Source organism: Bombina bombina, chromosome 2, assembly GCF_027579735.1.
Source record: "Bombina bombina isolate aBomBom1 chromosome 2, aBomBom1.pri, whole genome shotgun sequence".
Lineage (NCBI taxonomy): Eukaryota > Metazoa > Chordata > Amphibia > Anura > Bombinatoridae > Bombina > Bombina bombina.
This window is the reverse complement of record NC_069500.1, coordinates 1,201,480,005-1,201,500,133: the sequence shown is the minus strand read 5'-3', so window position 1 is coordinate 1,201,500,133 and position 20,129 is coordinate 1,201,480,005. Positions and strand designations below refer to the sequence as shown.

Here is a 20,129-nt window from a genome sequence, read left to right as displayed (position 1 = left end):
GAAAACCAGGTTTAGTACGCAAAACCACCTTATCTGCATGGAACACCAGATAAGGAGAAGAACACTGCAGAGCAGATAATTCTGAAACTCTTCTAGCAGAAGAAATTGCAACCAAAAACAAAACTTTCCAAGATAATAACTTAATATCAACGGAATGTAAGGGTTCAAACGGAACCCCCTGAAGAACTGAAAGAACTAGGTTGAGACTCCAAGGAGGAGTCAAAATTTTGTAAACAGGCTTGATTCTAACCAGAGCCTGAACAAAGGCTAGAACATCTGGCACAGCTGCCAGCTTTTTGTGAAGTAACACAGACAAGGCAGAAATCTGTCCCATCAAGGAACTTGCAGATAATCCTTTTTCCAATCCTTCTCGAAGGAAGGATAGACTCTTAGGAATCTTAACCTTGTCCCAAGGGAATCCTGCAGATTCACACCAACAGATATACCAAATTATGTGGTAATTTTTCTGGTTACAGGCTTTCAGGCCTGAACAAGAGTATTAATAACAGAATCTGAGAACCCTCGCTTTGATAAGATCAAGCGTTCAATCTCCAAGCAGTCAGCTGGAGTGGGTCGAACGGACCTAGAACAAGAAGGTCTCGTCTCAAAGGTAGCTTCCATGGTGGAGCCGATGACATATTCACCAGATCTGCATACCAAGTCCTGCGTGGCCACGCAGGAGCTATCAAAATCACCGACGCCCTCTCCTGATTGATCCTGGCTACCAGCCTGGGGATGAGAGGAAACGGCGGGAACACATAAGCTAGTTTGAAGGTCCAAGGTGCTACTAGTGCATCCACTAGAGCCGCCTTGGGATCCCTGGATCTGTACCCGTAGTAAGGAACTCTGAAGTTCTGACGAGAGGCCATCAGATCCATGTCTGGAATGCCCCACGGTTGAGTGACTTGGGCAAAAATTTCCGGATGGAGTTCCCACTCCCCCGGATGCAATGTCTGACGACTCAGAAAATCCGCTTCCCAATTTTCCACTCCTGGGATGTGGATAGCAGACAGGTGGCAGGAGTGAGACTCCGCCCATAGAATGATTTTGGTCACTTCTTCCATTGCTAGGGAACTCCTTGTTCCCCCCTGATGGTTGATGTATGAACTTGGCCCTCGCTAGCTGAGGCCAAGCTTTGAGAGCATCGAATATCGCTCTCAGTTCCAGAATATTTATCGGTAGAAGAGATTCTACCCGAGACCAAAGACCCTGAGCTTTCAGGGATCCCCAGACCGCGCCCCAGCCCATCAGACTGGCGTCGGTCGTGACAATGACCCACTCTGGTCTGCGGAAGGTCATCCCTTGTGACAGGTTGTCCAGGGACAGCCACCAACGGAATGAGTCTCTGGTCCTCTGATTTACTTGTATCTTCGGAGACAAGTCTGAATAGTCCCCATTCCACTGACTGAGCATGAACAGTTGTAATGGTCTTAGATGAATGCGCACAAAAGGAACTATGTCCATTGCCGCTACCATCAAACCTATCACTTCCATGCACTGCGCTATGGAAGGAAGAGGAACGGAATGAAGTATCCGACAAGAGTCTAGAAGTTTTGTTTTTCTGGCTTCTGTCAGAAAAATCCTCATTTCTAAGGAGTCTATTATAGTTCCCAAGAAGGGAACCCTCGTTGACGGAGATAGAGAACTCTTTTCCACGTTCACTTTCCATCCGTGAGATCTGAGAAAGGCCAGGACAATGTCCGTGTGAGCCTTTACTTGAGGAAGGGACGACGCTCGAATCAGAATGTCGTCCAAGTAAGGTACTACAGCAATGCCCCTTGGTCTTAGCACCGCCAGAAGGGACCCTAGTACCTATGAGAAAATCCTAGGAGCAGTGGCTAATCCGAAAGAAAACGCCACGAACTGGAAATGCTTGTCCAGGAATGCAAACCTTAGGAACCGATGATGTTCCTTGTGGATAGGAATATGTAGATACGCATCCTTGAAATCCACCTTGGTCATGAATTGACCTTCCTGGATGGAAGGAAGAAGTGTTCGAATGGTTTCCATCTTGAACGATGGAACCTTGAGAAACTTGTTCAAGATCTTGAGATCTAAGATTGGTCTGAACGTTCCCTCTTTTTTGGGAACTATGAACAGATTGGAGTAGAACCCCATCCCTTGTTCTCCTAATGGAACAGGATGAATCACTCCCATTTTTAGCAGGTCTTCTACCCAATGTAAGAATGCTTGTCTTCTTATGTGGTCTGAAGACAACTGAGACCTGTGGAACCTCCCCCTTGGAGGAAGCCCCTTGAACTCCAGAGAATAACCTTGGGAGACTATTTCTAGCGCCCAAGGATCCAGAACATCTCTTGCCCCAGCCTGAGCGAAGAGAGAGAGTCTGCCCCCCACCAGATCCGGTCCCGGATCGGGGGCCCGCATTTCATGCTGTCTTGGTAGCAGTGGCAGGTTTCCTGGCCTGCTTTCCTTTGTTCCAGCCTTGCATAGGTCTCCAGGCTGGATTGGCTTGAGAAGTATTACCTTCCTGCTTAGAGGACGTAGCCCTTGGGGCTGATCCGTTTCTGCGAAAGGGACGAAACTTAGGTTTATTTTTGGTCTTGAAAAGACCTATCCTGAGGAAGGGCGTGGCCCTTGCCCCCAGTGATATCAGAGATAATCTCTTTCAAGTCAGGGCCAAAGAGTGTTTTCCCCTTGAAAGGAATGTCAAGCAATTTGTTCTTGGAAGACGCATCCGCTGCCCAAGATTTTAACCAAAGCGCTCTGCGCCACAATAGCAAACCCAGAATTTTTTCGCCGCTAACCTAGCCAATTGCAAGGTGGCGTCTAGGGTGAAAGAATTAGCCAATTTAAGAGCACGAATTCTGTCCATAATCTCCTCATAAGAAGAAGAATTACTAATAATCGCCTTTCCTAGCTCATCAAACTAGAAACACGCGGCTGCAGTGACAGGGACAATGCATGCAATTGGTTGTAGAAGGGAACCTTGCTGAACAAACATCTTTAGCAGACCTTCTAATTTTTTATCCATAGGATCTTGGAAAGCACAACTATCTTCTATGGGTATAGTGGCGCGCTTGTGTAGAGTAGAAACCGCCCCCTCGACCTTGGGGACTGTCTGCCATCAGTCCTTTCTGGGGTCGACTATAGGAAAACAATTTTATAAATATGGGGGGAGGTACTAAAGGTATACCGGGCCTGTCCCATTCTTTACTAACAATGTACGCCACCCGCTTGGATATAGGAAAAGCTTCGGGGGGGCCCCGGGGCCTCTAAGAACTTTTCCATTTTACATAGTGGTTCTGGAATGACCAGATAATCACAATCATCCAAATTGGATAACACCTCCTTAAGCAGAGCGCGGAGATGTTCCTACTTAAATTTAAAAGTAATCACATCAGGTTCAGCTTGTTGAGAAATGTTTCCTGAATCTGAAATTTCTCCCTCAGACAAAACCTCCCTGGCCCCCTCAGACTGGTGTAGGGGCCCTTCAGAAACCATATCATCAGCGTTCTCATGCTCTACAGAATTTTCTAAAACAGAGCAGTCGCGCTTTCGCTGATAAGTGGGCATATTGGCTAAAATGTTTTTGATAGAATTATCCATTACAGCCGTTAAATGTTGCATAGTAAGGAGTATTGGCGCACTAGATGTACTAGGGGCCTCCTGTATGGGCAAGACTGGTGTAGACGAAGGAGGGGATGATGCAGTACCATGCTTACTCCCCTCACTTGAGGAATCATCTTGGGCATCATTTTTACTAAAATTTTTTATGACATAAAATACATATAGTTAAATGAGAAGAAACCTTGGTTTCCCCACAGTCAGAACACAATCTATCTGGTAGTTCAGACATGTTAAACAGGCATAAACTTGATAACAAAGCACAAAAAACGTTTTAAAATAAAACCGTTACTGTCACTTTAAATTTTAAACTAAACACACTTTATTACTGCAATTGCGAAAAAGTATGAAGGAATTGTTCAAAATTCACCAAAATTTCACCACAGTGTCTTAAAGCCTTAAAAGTATTGCACACCAAATTTGGAAGCTTTAACCCTTAAAATAACGGAACCGGAGCCGTTTTTATATTTAACCCCTTTACAGTCCCTGGAATCTGCTTTGCTGAGACCCAACCAAGCCCAAAGGGGAATACGATACCAAATGATGCCTTCAGAAAGACTTTTCTATGTATCAGAGCTCCACACACATGCAGCTGCATGCCATTGTTCTCAAAAACAAGTGCGCCATACCGGCGCGAAAATGAGGCTCTGACAATGATTAGGGAAAGTCCCTAAAGAATAAGGTGTCTAAAACAGTGCCTGCCGATATAATCTTATCAAAATACCCAGATTAAATGATTCCTCAAGGCTAAATATGTGTTAATAATGAATCGATTTAGCCCAGAAAAAGTCTACAGTCTTAATAAGCCCTTGTGAAGCCCTTATTTGCTATCTTAATAAACATGGCTTACCGGATCCCATAGGGAAAATGACAGCTTCCAGCATTACATCGTCTTGTTAGAATGTGTCATACCTCAAGCAGTAAGAGACTGCACCCTGTTCCCCCAACTGAAGTTAATTGCTCTCAACAGTCCTGTGTGGAACAGCCATGGATTTTAGTTACGGTGCTAAAATCATTTTCCTCATACAAACAGAAATCTTCATCTCTTTTCTGTTTCTGAGTAAATAGTACATACCAGCACTATTTTAAAATAACAAACTCTTGATTGAATAATAAAAACTACAGTTAAACACTAAAAAACTCTAAGCCATCTCCGTGGAGATGTTGCCTGTACAACGGCAAAGAGAATGACTGGGGTAGGCGGAGCCTAGGAGGGATCATGTGACCAGCTTTGCTGGGCTCTTTGCCATTTCCTGTTGGGGAGGAGAATATCCCACAAGTAAGGATGACGCCGTGGACCGGACACACCTATGTTGGAGAAACTTTATTTACAGCTAAAACATTTAGTAGCCATGGTATGTTGGGCTATGGCAAGTCAAGCCATGCCCTAGCACAAGGTGGCACAGTAAACTCACTATGTCAGAGAGGGCTGCCGTGCATTTCACAGTAATGTGTTACAGCCTGCTCTGGCATTTAGAAGTGTTTACTTGCCTCCAGCACCACTGCTGCTTCAGGAACTGCAATATCCATCATAACAATGAGGACAAAATCCATTCATCTCGTCACCACTGTAGCCTCAATATGATCATTCTTACAAAACCACCCCACTCCATATCACACTGGTATCTGTAATAGTGTGAAATGATAAGCAACACACAAGTCTAATTACTAAACAGCTCCTCCAGAAAAATTATACTAAAGACCATGACAGTCCGTCTATATTTGTCAGCATTTTGCATACACTTCATATTAAAGCCTGCAAAACCGGACAGTCTGCTAATTTCTAAATCCCTTAGGGTATATATAAAAAAAATGTTTTGCTAGATTTACTTTACAGCATAACTTGTGAGCCACCCTTAGGTATTTATAGTATATTTTTACTTATTTTGAATATCTTTTGTAAAGAGAGCTGCCTCCTAATCTACAAGGAACAAAAACTTAGACAAGCAATTTAAAATTATAAATCATACTGTCATCTACTTCTAAATATCCTAAACCATACACACGTTCTGTTTGCATGTTTCACTTAATATACTCTTCATATCCTTAATAGAAAATTAAGAGCACCGTTTAGTGCAAAAGGCCCACTACAAATATTTTGTTTATTTTTTTTGGCAGTTTAAAACAGGACGACTTACAGCATTGTTTACATGAATATTGTATCTAGCTTCATGGGCAAAGACAAATCTTCTAGGCAGATTAGACAGTGGAGTATACAAATTCAAACAGTATTCAATCTTATGTGGGGGTTTGTTTGTTTTTGGCGCTAGTAGAAAATCTGATAAAATACTGCACATTTTCTGCAATAATTACAGGTTAACAACACTTGCTGGAGGAATCTAACTCTACCCTAACACCTTGAGGAAGAAAGGAGGGGAAACCCCCACAAACTAACAGTCATAATATGCATAAAGAACACAAATGCAAGTTTAGATACAATTAGCAGTAAATATTGTATATAAGAAACAAAAAAACATTTTTAATTTTTATTGGGGGGGGTAGTTAAGAAAGTCACTTACCATGATGTTGACAAAAATATCCCCGGAAACACAATCATCTCTCTCAGGAGGGGGAGTATGTGCAATGCCATTCTGCTCAGCCTTGTCAGGTCCCATGTGTCCTACATTGGGTGCTGCAGGCTTAACAAAAACCTTGGCTTTTTCACTCTTATTTTCTGTCAATCTAGAGCTTGCAGTACAGGTTACAGCAGCAGCTGAGCCAGAGGAGCGGGCTAAGTTTAAAGAACTTGCTCTGTCCGGCTCGTCATAAGTGTGCTTCACTGCAGCAGCCCTGGAAACCTTGCTCACAGCAAGTTTAGAATGGGTTGGGGCATGTGCAGATTGGCCAGGGAAGAGCTGCTTATTAATTGGCTGTTTCTGTGATTTTGCAATAACTGAGTCTGTTTTCAAATCTTGTTCTACGACAGATTTTTTTCTTAGTATTTTAACAGTAGAAACAGGAGCTCTTGGAGACGCAACAGGCGAAGATGCATTGGACAATGGCTGGGGTGACCTAGGAGAAAGTTTATCCTTTGCTTGTAATGCCGGTCTGGTCAATATCTTTGACTTTACATTTTTGAAATTAGGTTTAGGAAAGCTTATAACTTCATTTTTCTTAGGTTTACCCACTGTATTTACCACAGCCACCTTTCTGTTAATTGGTTTAGGTGTTTCACTTATGGAGTCAATATTAAATGCATCTATGCCATTCAGTTTCACATCCTCTAACAATATACATTCTTTTTGCTGTTTATTGCAGGCTGCAAAGTCCCCAATAATGGGAACAGAGAAAGTCATATTTTTTGATTCTGGTAAAGGTGTGGACGTATAGGCCTTTAAACTAGCCCCTGAATTTGAGCTGGTAACTAAAAAGGTGTCCTCGCAATTCTGTCCAGAAAGATCACTAGATGAGGTTTTTGCTTCAGGACTGTTAAGTGTGGGTTTGTTACATGGTGAATGCAACAAGATTGGGTCTGCATCATATACACAATTCAGATCTTTGGCTTTATCACCATTATCTTCTCTCTGCTTTCCCATGTCTAGATTTGAGCCCAGATTTTCAGAGTCCACCTTGTTCAAACTATTTTTGCCATCTTGATCTTGTATATGATCTACCACATTTATTGCCGGAGCAGTTTTTCCAACAGTGGTTTTGTTCATTTCACTTTTCTGATTTAATACAATTTGCTCAGGGGAGATTTCCTCTTGCAGAATTTCTTTGGAATCAGTGTTAAACGGAGGCACTTCAAGATAATTTACATCCTTTGTGGTACAATTGTCACCCTGGTGACAATCTGGCATTAGGTTACCTAGTTTTACAGATACTGAACATACATCGCTGGAAGAATTTAGTAACCCTGAACTTTCTAGTACTGAGGTACTGAGCGGTTTATCAGAACCACTAGATATAAAACTGTTTTTTCTCATGCACATTTCATCACTGAACACTGACATTGAGGAAACATTAAAAGATGAATCACTTTTTGATTGTCCAAACTCCATAGTGTTGGATTTATTTATCATTGTGCAAATGTCCTTATGGTCTGATGTAATATTCCCACTGCCTTCACCAGGGGAATTTTTGTTTAGATCTGCAGTCCTTACTATCTCAGTTTGGTCAAAATCAGCATCTGTTGATTTCTGCATGTAAGGAATAGACTGATCACCATTCTGGTCCTGAGTATTGTGCACATTTTTAAAAAATTCAGGTTCCTTCATGATTGCATTCCCTGTACAATTGTGGGTAACGTTTGTATATAAACATAAGTTATTAACTTGTATCTTGTTAATATAGTCTACAGTTTCATCCAGCTCCACTGTATTTGCTTGTGCTTGTCTTAGATTACTACATCTGGATACATCAGTGTCTATACTGGAAGTACAGCATTCTGCTGCTTGTTTATGTGTATAATCCACAGTTTCCTGCAGCTCAAGGGCAATGAGACACGGCAGAGAAGAACTGCTGCTGGCACCATGTTTGCTTTCTGTGTCCAAACTCGAGTAGCAACTGTCAATAACAGGATTTTTGTCTTCAATATTCTCATTACATTCTGAGCACTTGGTAAGACGTTCCCCTTCTGAAATATTTCCATTAGTGTCATCAATATATAAAGTATTCCTTGTTGCTCTTCCATCTCTCTGTACATTCATCCTGCTAAACTCCAGGTTTAGTTGGATACTTCAGGACATTTCAGCTAAAATAAGACTTACAAAATTATTCCAAAAACAGAAGGCTGCAATGCACGGCAGACTTCTTGATTTGCACGAGTGGCTTCATTAGCGAATAGTCTTGACACAACCTAAGGACAAAAAATAAATAAATAAGCACTAAAATAAAGTGTACAGAGCAAAAAAATTTAAATATATAATTTTCACTTTAAATCAAATGCGTCAAACATATGTCTTACCAGACCTTGAAAAGTTAAAGCTACTATAACCAAGAATTCAATCAGTCCATTATCAGTTCAATACTGTAGGTCTTTGTAAAAGAATGCACTTTAAACAGATTTGTAAATCAAAGTAGGGGGAAAAAAAGCCCTCCACCAATTCTATTCTTTAAGTGATGGTAAATTAAACCTAAACTACAATCCTGTTAAAAGAGATAGAAAATTAAAATGTGCACCTCACTTTGAAATAGAAGCATTTTTGCAATATTACTTCCATTAGCTAAAATGTTTATAGTAAGTTATTACTGTGTTACTGCAGCATACACACATCGTGCACCAGTATTCAAACAATGCCTGATTAAAGAGCCAGTGGTGTATATTTCTTCTGTCAAGATGTAATGTGCCATAAAAGCCACCGCTGACTCTCTGCCAAGGTGTGGTGTTTGAATACTGGGTGCACGGATCCTCACAGGATATGTGCGTATGCCACTTAAAACCAGTATGTTATATTAGATGAATTTAGCCAATAGAAGTATATTGCAAAAAGGCTTTTCAAAATTAAATGCACATTTTAATTTTGACCTTTCTATCCCTTTAATTTTTATTTTTGATACCTTGCTTGATCTTTTTCCAGAAGAGCTAAATCAATACTTAAGCTGCATTATATTTCTATAGCCCCCCCCCCCCTTCAGCCACCCACAGCAACACTCTTGAGGTGATGTTTTCATCTCTAAACTATTTGGAAATCTATTAATACAGCACTTGTAGTTGAGGTTTAATTTACCTTCACTAAGAACTAGGTCAAACCATGTTCTTTAGGCAGAGATGGTAGTTAGGAAATTTGATGGTTATTCTTCTAATTGTGGATTACAGGACCATACATTGTGGTCTAGATTCATTCAGTTGTTTAGCTCGCCAAAAGATCAAACTTGCAGATTTTCTTTGATGCTGAAACTATATAAAAACAGAATATGTTCTACCGTCATGTGTACCAAAAAAATCTGTATAAAAAGTAAAGATCGAAAATTAAGTGCATCTGATATGGAACTATCCAATTAAATAAAGGTCCATTTTAAAGTAAAGTTGAAGGAATACTGATTTTTTAAATGTTTACCTATCTACCAAAGCCCTGCGATGGAAGAGAGTTGCAGTGCTATTTCCATGAATCATGGTTTTGATCACTTATACTATTATGGAGCAATGCAATGGATACAAAACTGCAGAGTGAAACTTAAATGGAGGTGTAACTTGCATCTTTTCTACAGGAGGTGCCAATTATTATGGGTATACATACAGTATACAATGCATTTCACTCATAATTTCAGCTGTTTTCTTTGTTAAGTTACCCTGCTTTGAGAAAATGAGATTCCACACCTTAGATGATGCAGATCTCTACCTTTGTTGTGTGTTGGTGGGCCTATGGAATGATTATGATCAACCTCCATACCATATATTGTGGGGGTGTCAAGAAGATCAACTGTTCTAAGACAAGATTTTTCATATTTACATGGATGTGAAGATTTTCAGATCCTCAGATAATTGCAGCACAAAAAAAAAAAAAAAAAAGGCTAACAACGCCGTAAAAACCAACACAACCCATTAAACAAGTATCTATTAACAGCAATTAAACAAATACAATTGTGTGCACTCTACTCAAGAAGCGGATCAAGAGGTGCTTGCAGTCATAAAGTACCTATTATCATATATTAAAGGGGCAGAAACCTTAAAAATAATGTTATATAATTCTGCACATAGTGCAGAATTATATAACATTATTTAGGTGCTATAGCTATAAATGCGTTTTTTACCTTTTAATTTGTTAAAAATATGGCGCTTTTACAGACCCGCTCTCTGCTGAGCAAGTCTGTTATATTTAGTCAGCGCATCGGGCCAGCTGTATAGTCACAGCCCGGCCCGACCGCGCCATAGCACTAAGTGCAGCTCGCTCCTGTGACAGGAGCGAGCTGCACTTAGTCTTATGGCGCGGTCGGGCCGGGCTGTGACTATACAGCTGGCCCGATGCGCTGACTAAATATAACAGACCCGCTCAGCAGAGAGCGGGGCTGTAAAAGCGCCATATTTTTAACAAATTAAAAGGTAAAAAACGCATTTATAGCTATAGCACCTAAATAATGTTATATAATTATGCACTGTGTGTTAGGAGGATTATATCCCACAAGTAAAGGATGAAACCCATGGACTCTGTATATCTTGTAAAAGAAAAAGAAATACAAACCCCCCCCCAACATTACAACCCACCACCCACACACCCCTACTCTAAAACCCACCCGATCCCCCCTTAAAAAAAAACCTAACACTACCCCATTGAAGATCACCCTACATTGAGCCGTCTTCACCCAGCCGGCACCAGCGGTCATCTGATGGGGCAGAAGAGGACATCCGGACCGGCAGAAATCTTCATCCATCCGACGAGGAACGGCTCCATCTTCAAGACCTCCGGCGCGGAACATCCTTCTCGGCCGACGGACTGAAGATGAATGAATATTCCTTTAAATGAAGTCATCCAAGATGGCATCCCTCGAATTCCGATTGGCTTATAGGATTCTATCAGCCAATCGGAATTAAGGTAGGAAAAATCTGATTGGTTAATTTAATCAGTTAATCTGATTGAACTTCAATCCGACTGGCTGATTAAATCAACCAATTGGATTTTTCCTACCTTAATTCCGACTGGCTGATAGAATCCTATAAGCCAATCGGAATTCAAGGGACGCCATATTGGATGACGTCATTTAAAGGACCAGCCATTCGTCTGGTAGTTGTCGGCCTAGAAGGATGTTCCGTGCCGGAGGTCTTCAAGATGGAGCCGCTCATCTCTGGAAGGATGAAGATAGAAGATGCTGCTTGGATGAAGACTTCTGCCAGATGGAGGACCTCTTCTGCCCCGATCGGATGAAGACGGCTCAATGGGGTAGTGTTATGTTTATTTAAGGGGGGATCGGGTGGGTTTTAGAGTAGGGGTGTGTGGGTGGTGGGTTGTAATGTTGGGGGGGGGTATTGTATTTCTTATTTTACAGGTAAAAGAGCTGATTACTTTGGGGCAATGCCCTGCAAATGGCCCTTTAAAGGGCTATTTGTAATTTAGTTTAGGATAGGGCATTTTATTATTTTGGGGGGCTTTTTTATTTTATTAGGGGGCTTAGATTAGGTGTAATTAGATTAAACTTCTTGTAATATTTTTTTTGTAATTTAGTGTTTGTTTTTGTAATATAGTTTAGTTTATTTAATTGTATTTTAGATAATTGTAGTTAATTTATTGATAGTATAGTGTTAGGTGTATTTGTAACTTCGGTTAGGATTTATTTTACAGGTAATTTTGTAATTATTTTAACTAGGTAGTTATTAACTATTTAATAGCTATTGTACCTAGTTAAAATAAATACAAAGTTACCTGTAAAATATAAATCCTAAAATAGCTACAATGTAATAATTATAGTGTAGCTATCTTAGGGTTTATTTTAGAAGTATTTAGTTTTAAATAGAAATAATTTAGTTATTTTATTTATATTTATTTAAATAATAATTAAGTTAGGGGGTGTTAGACTTAGGTTTAGGGGTTAATACATTTAATGTAGGTGGCGGCGGGGTCCGGGAGCGGTGGTTTAGGGGTTAAACACTATTGGGTATTGTGGTGGGGGATTGCGGTTGACAGGTAGATAGACATTGCGCATGCGTGATTTTTTTTTGTAGGCATTTTAGGGAGTTACAGAGCTCCCATACTCAGCGCAAGGCCTGCTACGGCTGCTTTTTATGGCAAGCTGAAAATGGAGTAAGTTTTCTCCATTTTCGCCACGTAAGGCCTTGCGCTGGATATTGGATACCAAATTGCGCGGGTTTTATATGTTAGTCTATGGGGGGGAAAACTACGTCCGACAGGTGAAATATACGTGCCGCATTTATATGCGGCACTGTATATAGGATACAAAACCTGCACACAAAAAAACGGCGTCGCCAGCTTTTGCGGGCGACGCTGCATATCGGATGGGGCCCCTAGTGGGTAAATCCTAGGGGAGAAGAAAAAAAAACCCACAACCAGATATTACAGGGGGGGTAGCAATGATCAGAAGACGGATGAAACCTTCCAGCATAGCTATCCTCTGCTATATTCAATCCAAAAGAAAACTGTTTAAAATTGGGAGCCGTCGCCTGTCGCAAATATATGCTCATTAAACTGTCCCAAAAAAGAAAATAAATCCCTTCTAGATTTTGTAACTCAGACTTTAGCTCTGCCAAAAAATAAAACATAATTTATGCTTACCTGATAAATTTATTTCTCTTGTAGTGTGTTCAGTCCACGGGTCATCCATTACTTATGGGATATATTCTCCTTCCCAACAGGAAGTTGCAAGAGGATCACCCAAGCAGAGCTGCTATATAGCTCCTCCCCTCACATGTCATATCCAGTCATTCGACCGAAACAAGACGAGAAAGGAGAAACTATAGGGTGCAGTGGTGACTGGAGTTATAATTTAAAATTTAGAACCTGCCTCAAAAAGACAGGGCGGGCCGTGGACTGAACACACTACAAGAGAAATAAATTTATCAGGTAAGCATAAATTATGTTTTCTCTTGTTAAGTGTGTTCAGTCCACGGGTCATCCATTACTTATGGGATACCAATACCAAAGCTAAGTACACGGATGATGGGAGGGACAAGGCAGGAACATTAAACAGAAGGAACCACTGCCTGTAGAACCTTTCTCCCAAAAACTGCCTCCGAAGAAGCAAAAGTGTCAAATTTGGAAAATTTGGAAAAAGTATGAAGTGAAGACCAAGTTGCAGCCTTGCAAATCTGTTCAACAGAGGCCTCATTTTTAAAGGCCCAAGTGGAAGCCACAGCTCTAGTGGAATGAGCTGTAATTCTTTCAGGAGGCTGCTGTCCAGCAGTCTCATAGGCTAAACGTATTATGCTACGAAGCCAAAAAGAGAGAGAGGTAGCCGAAGCCTTTTGACCTCTTCTCCAAAAATCTTTAGTTGCCTGTAAGTAGAACTTCAGAGCACGGACCACGTCTAGATTATGCAAAAGACGTTCCTTCTTTGAAGAAGGATTAGGACACAATGATGGAACAACAATCTCTTGATTGATATTCCTGTTAGAAACAACGTTAGGCAAAAACCCAGGTTTAGTACGCAGGACTACCTTGTCTGAATGAAAGATCAGATAAGGAGAATCACAATGTAAGGCAGATAACTCCGAGACTCTTCGAGCCGAGGAAATAGCCATCAAAAACAGAACTTTCCAAGATAAAAGCTTAATATCAATGGAATGAAGGGGTTCAAACAGAACACCTTGAAGAACTTTAAGAACCAAGTTTAAGCTCCACGGAGGAGCAACAGCCTTAAACACAGGCTTAATCCTAGCCAAAGCCTGACAAAAAGCCTGGACGTCTGGATTCCCTGCCAGACGCTTGTGTAAAAGAATAGACAGAGCAGAAATCTGTCCCTTTAGTGAACTAGCGGATAAGCCCTTTTCTAAACCCTCTTGTAGAAAAGACAATATCCTAGGAATCCTAACCTTACTCCATGAGTAACTCTTGGATTCACACCAATATAAATATTTACGCCATATCTTATGGTAAATTTTTCTTGTCACAGGTTTCCGAGCCTGTATTAATGTATCAATAACCGAATCCGAAAACCCACGCTTTGATAGAATCAAGCGTTCAATTTCCAAGCAGTCAGCCTCAGAGAAATTAGGTTTGGATGGTTGAAAGGACCCTGAATTAGAAGGTCCTGCCTCAGAGGTAGAGACCATGGTGGACAGGACGACATGTCCACTAGGTCTGCATACCAGGTCCTGCGTGGCCACGCAGGCGCTATCAGAATCACCGATGCTCTCTCCTGTTTGATCCTGGCAATCAGTCGAGGTAGCAACGGAAAAGGTGGAAACACATAAGCTATGTTGAAAACCCAAGGGGCTGCAAGTGCATCTACCAGCACCGCTCCTGGGTCCCTGGACCTGAATCCGTAACGAGGAAGCTTGGCGTTCTGGCCAGATGCCATAAGATCCAGATCCGGTTTGCCCCAACGACGAATCAGTTGAGCAAATACCTCCGGGTTTAGTTCCCACTCCCCCGGAAGAAAAGTCTGGCGACTTAGAAAATCCGCTTCCCAGTTCTCCACACCTGGGATGTAGATCGCTGACAGGTGGCAAGAGTGTGACTCTGCCCAGCGAATTATCTTCGAGACTTCCAACATCGCTAGGGAACTCCTGGTTCCCCCTTGATGATTGATGTAAGCCACAGTCGTGATGTTGTCCGACTGAAACCTGATGAACCTCAGTGTTGCTAACTGAGGCCAAGCTAGAAGAGCATTGAATATTGCTCTTAATTCTAGAATGTTTATTGGGAGGAGTTTCTCCTCCTGAGTCTACGATCCCTGAGCCTTCAGGGAGTTCCAGACTGCTCCCCAGCCTAGAAGGCTGGCATCTGTTGTTACAATCGTCCAATCTGGTCTGCGAAAGGTCATTCCTTCGGACAGATGAACCCGTGACAACCACCAGAGAAGATAATCTCTGGTCTCCTGGTCCAGATTTAGCAAAGGGGACAGATCTGAGTAATCCCCGTTCCACTGACTTAGCATGCATAGTTGCAGCGGTCTGAGATGCAGGCGCGCAAATGGCACTATGTCCATTGCCGTGACCATCAAGCCGATTACTTCCATACACTGAGCTACTGATGGGCTTGGAATGGAGTGAAGGGCACGGCAAGCATTGAGAATCTTTGATAACCTGGACTCCGTCAGGTAAATCTTCATCTCTACAGAATCTATAAGAGTCCCTAGAAAAGGAACCCTTGTGAGCGGTAACAGAACTCTTTTCCACGTTCACTTTCCACCCATGCGACCTCAGAAATGCTAGAACTATCTCTGTATGAGACTTTGCATTTTGAAAACTTGACGCTTGAATCAGAATGTCGTCTAGGTACGGAGCCACCGCTATGCCTCGTGGTCTTAGTACCGCCAGAAGTGAGCCCAGAACCTTTGTAAAAATTCTCGGGCCGTAGCTAACCCGAAGGGAAGAGCTACAAACTGGTAATGCCTGTCTAGAAAGGCAAATCTTAGGTACCGATAATGATCTTTGTGAATCGGTATGTGAAGGTAGGCATCCTTTAAGTCCACTGTGGTCATATACTGACCCTCTTGGATCATGGGCAGGATGGTCCGAATGGTTTCCATCTTGAACGATGGAACCCTTAGGAATTTGTTTAAGATTTTTAAGTCTAAGATTGGTCTGAAGGTTCCCTCTTTTTTGGGAACCACAAATAGATTTGAGTAAAACCCTTGTCCTCGTTCCGTTCGCGGAACTGGGTGGATCACTCCCATCACTAAGAGGTCTTGTACACATTGTAGAAATGCCTCTTTCTTTACTAGGTTTGTTGATAACCTTGACAGATGAAACCTCCCTTGTGGAGGAGAAGTTTTGAAATCCAGAAGGTATCCCTGAGATATAATCTCCAACGTCCAGGGATCCTGTACATCTCTTGCCCAGGCCTGGGCGAAGAGAGAAAGTCTGCCCCCCACTAGATCCGTCTCCAGAGAGGGGGCCCTGTCTTTATGCTGTCTTAGGGGCGCAAGTACGCTTTCTGGCCTGCTTGCCCTTGTTCCATGACTGGTTGCCTTTCCAACCCTGTCTGTAACGAGCAGTAGTTCCTTCCTGTTTTGGAGCGGAGGAAGTTGATGCTGCTCCTGCCTTGAAGTCACGAAAGGCACGAAAATTAGACTGTTTGGCCTTTGATTTGGCCCTGTCCTGAGGAAGGGTGTGGCCCTTACCTCCCGAAATGTCAGCAATAATTTCCTTCAAGCCGGGCCCGAATAAGGTCTGCCCTTTGACAGGAATGTTAAGTAGTTTAGACTTAAAAGTTACATCTGCTGACCAGGATTTAAGCCATAGCGCCCTGCGCGCCTGTATGGCGAATCCGGAATTTTTAGCCGTAAGTTTGGTTAAATGCACTACGGCATCCGAAACAAACGCATTAGCCAGTTTAAGCGTTCTAACTTTGCTCAAAGTCTCATCCAATGGTGCTGTGCGAATCGCCTCTTCCAGAGACTCAAACCAGAAGGCCGCTGCAGCCGTGACAGGCGCAATGCATGCAAGAGGCTGCAATATAAAACCTTGAACAAACATTTTCTTAAGATAACCCTCTAATTTTTTTATCCATTGGATCTGAGAAAGCACAGCTATCCTCCACCGGGATAGTGGTACGCTTGGCTAAAGTAGAAACTGCTCCCTCCACCTTAGGGAATCTATGGCGTCTATAGGGAACATTTTTCTAAATATCGGAGGAGGGGAAAAGGGCACACCGGGTCTATCCCACTCCTTACTAATAATTTCTGTAAGCCTTTTTGGTATAGGAAAAACGTCAGTACACACCGGTACCGCATAGTATCTATCCAACCTATATAATTTCTCTGGGATTGCCACCGTGTCGCAATCCTTCAGAGCCGCTAACACCTCCCCTAGTAACACGCAGAGGTTCTCAAGCTTAAATTTAAAATTTGAAATTTCTGAATCCGGTCTCCCCGGATCAGAACCGTCACTGACAGAATGAAGCTCACCGTCCTCATGTTCTGCAAATTGTGACGCAGTATCAGACATGGCTCTCGTGTCATCAGCGCGCTCTGTCCTTAACCCAGAGCTATCACGCTTGCCTCTTAATTCGGGCATATTGTATAATACTTCCTTCATAACATTAGCCATATCATGTAAAGTGATTTGTAAGGGCCTTGATGTACTTGGCGCCTCAATCTTACGCACCTCCCGAGCGGGAGACGCAGGTACTGACACGTGAGGAGAGTTAGACGGCATAAAACTTCCCCCTCGTTGTCTGGTGATAATTTCTTTATCGGTACAGATTGACTTTTATTCAAAGTAATATCAATACAATTGGTACACATTTCTATTGGGCTCCACATCGGCTTTTAAACATAATGAACAAGCAGATTCCTCTGTATCAGACATGTTTAAACAGACTAGCAATGAAGCTAGCAAGCTTGGAAATCACTTTCAATAAGTTTACAAGCAATATAAAAAACGCTGCAGCGCTTTTAAAAACACAGTTGAATGACAAAGAAAACTAATTCAGTTATAGTCAACAATTCTTAACGAGAAATGTATTAATTAGCAGAGGATTGCACCCATTAGCAAAAGGATGATTAACCCCTCAATACCCAAAAACGGATATCAAATTAAGATTTAACGCTTTTATCACAGTCAAACACACTGTCACAGATCTGCTGTGACTGATTACCTCCCTCAAAAACGAATTTTGAAGACCCCTGAGCTCTCTAGAGACGTCCTGGATCAAGGAGGAAGAAACAGGAAGACTGTGCTAAAATTTTAACTGCGCAACAAGGCTCTAAAACAAGGTCCCTCCCACTCATATTACAACAGTGGGAGACCTGATATAACTGTTTCTATGCAGAAAATATGTTAGCCATGTGGAAAAAAATCATGCCCAAAAAGATTTATCACCAAAGTACCTCACAAAACGAATAACATGCCAGTAAACGTTTTAAAAACAACATTTTGAATGCCATGCAAAGTTATCACTAAGCCTGCTACCAGTCGCTTCCACTGCAGATAAGGCTTAAACATTATTTCTGTATTAACAGTATTTTCTCAGTCAAATTCTAGTCCCTGGAAAATAACTCAACTGCGCATACATTTATCAGCCTGATACCAGTCGCTACTACTGCATTTAAGGCTGTACTTACATCATATGGGTAACAGCAGTATTTTCTTAGTCAATTCCATTCCCAGAAAATAATGTACTGCACATACCTCATTTGCGGGGGACCCCGCATGCTATTCCCCTCTTTCTGAAGTTACCCTACTCCTCAGAATGTCGAGAACAGCCAGCGGATCTTAGTTACGTCTGCTAAGATCATAGAAAAACGCAGGCAGATTCTTCTCCAAATACTGCCTGAGATACAAAAAACGGCACACTCCGGTGTCATTTTAAAATAAACTTTTGATTGAAGAATAATTAAGTAAAAAAACTCCAACTCCTCTCGCGACCTCCTTCTTTGTTGAGGGTTGCAAGAGAATGACTGGATATGACATGTGAGGGGAGGAGCTATATAGCAGCTCTGCTTGGGTGATCCTCTTGCAACTTCCTGTTGGGAAGGAGAATATATCCCATAAGTAATGGATGACCCGTGGACTGAACACACTTAAGAGAAATTTGTAAAGTCTGATTGAACAAGCAATCCTTTTGCAGGCTCAAACCATAATCAGCAGTCTATATTCAGCCTACAAAAACATTTAAGTTTCAAGACATAACGGCGCCTATGCAAACTAATTTTTTAGCAGTAACAATGCGCTAGAAGTGTTTTGGAGATGGTGGCAAAGACCTTTTCACAGTGAAAACAGTGCCAAAAGCAGAGTGGCAAGCAGGCTGTATTAAGAGGGGAAGCAGAATGGAAGCAAAATACTACCTGGTACGCTGATGGCAAATTTCCCTTTTTGGCATATTATGCAACTCACACAATCATAAAACAAAAAGTAGTTTAAAGCATACCCTAATTTACCCTCACACATTCTGTACTATGAACAGATTAAACAAAAATTAAGGTGGTTAATGGACAGTCTACACTAAAATAGTTTTAATATTGTTTTATTTAATCCCTTTAATACCCATTTCCCAGTTTTGCATACCCAATACAATTATATTAATATACTTTTTACCTCTGTGATTACCTTGTATCTAAGCATCTTCTGACAGCCCCCTGATTCAGGGGCATATTATGGCCTAGGCCAACAAGGCCAGTGCCTAGAGAGGCAGATTTTGGAGGGGCAGCACATCTGCCCTATCCTCTCTATAAAAGCCAGCACACAGAGCGATAAAGCGCAGGCTTTTACAGAGAAGTCAAGACACGTGCGCTGATTAAAGTCGCTCTTCACAGGCAATGGTCCTTAAAACTGTTGCTTAATTTAGAGCCGCCGGCATTTTTGCAGTGGAAGCGTTCTTAGTGAGAAACTCTCAGGAATATGCTTACAAGGTGAGGCTGGAGGAGAAGACCTTGTGCCGATATGCTGCCTCCTCTTGTCAGCTGTGTTGGGTCTACAAGCGCAGTGCTTATTGCAGGTCTTAGTAAGTAACAGACTGGATGCATATGCACTGCTTAGATCAGCTTGTGACGTCTAGTTAAACTCAGCGCTAATTTATGTTAGATACTAATAGCTTTCTCTGCATTCATGAACACACAGAGTAAATAGTAAACTGACATAAAAAGTTTCATTACTTGAATGATGGTAATTACTGTATGTTGTGAAGGGCAGTGATTGTTTCAAAGTATTCTTCTTTCCCTCCCTTCCTCTCTCCCTTTCTCCCTCCCTCAACTCACTCCCTTCTTTCATTCCATTCTTTCCCTCTCTTCTTTCCCTCCACCTTTTCTTCTCATCCTCCCCACTTTTCTCTTCTCTCTCTCTTCTTTCCTTTCCCTCCCTTTTCTCCCCTCCCCTTCTCAGGGAGAAAATTGTATAAGGTGCATGCAATTCAACCCACTTGTACGCAAGTGTTTTGCTAGCCCATGTTCTTTTGAATTGTTGTGAAATAAAAAAATAAAAAACATTTTACACACTGACCCAAAAAATAAAGGGGAAAAAAGGCCTTAAACCAGGGGGGGAGCGCAGCAGA

At 41.8% G+C, this 20,129-nt stretch overlaps 1 protein-coding gene across 4 annotated transcripts in view; it reads right to left on the bottom strand.

The window, feature by feature from the left end:
* MTUS1 (microtubule associated scaffold protein 1) overlaps positions 1–20,129 on the bottom strand; it is a 938,324-nt gene that overhangs the window by 765,433 nt on the left and 152,762 nt on the right. For 3 of the 4 annotated variants that reach the window (XM_053703914.1, XM_053703911.1, XM_053703915.1), the window contains exon 2: positions 6,105–8,383. In XM_053703914.1, coding sequence (XP_053559889.1) covers positions 6,105–8,234 — 2,130 coding nt within the window. In that variant the 5' untranslated portion in view covers positions 8,235–8,383. Of the gene's footprint in view, positions 1–6,104; positions 8,384–9,254; positions 9,334–20,129 lie in introns of those variants that run through there. The other variant, XM_053703912.1, reaches the window with a different exon arrangement.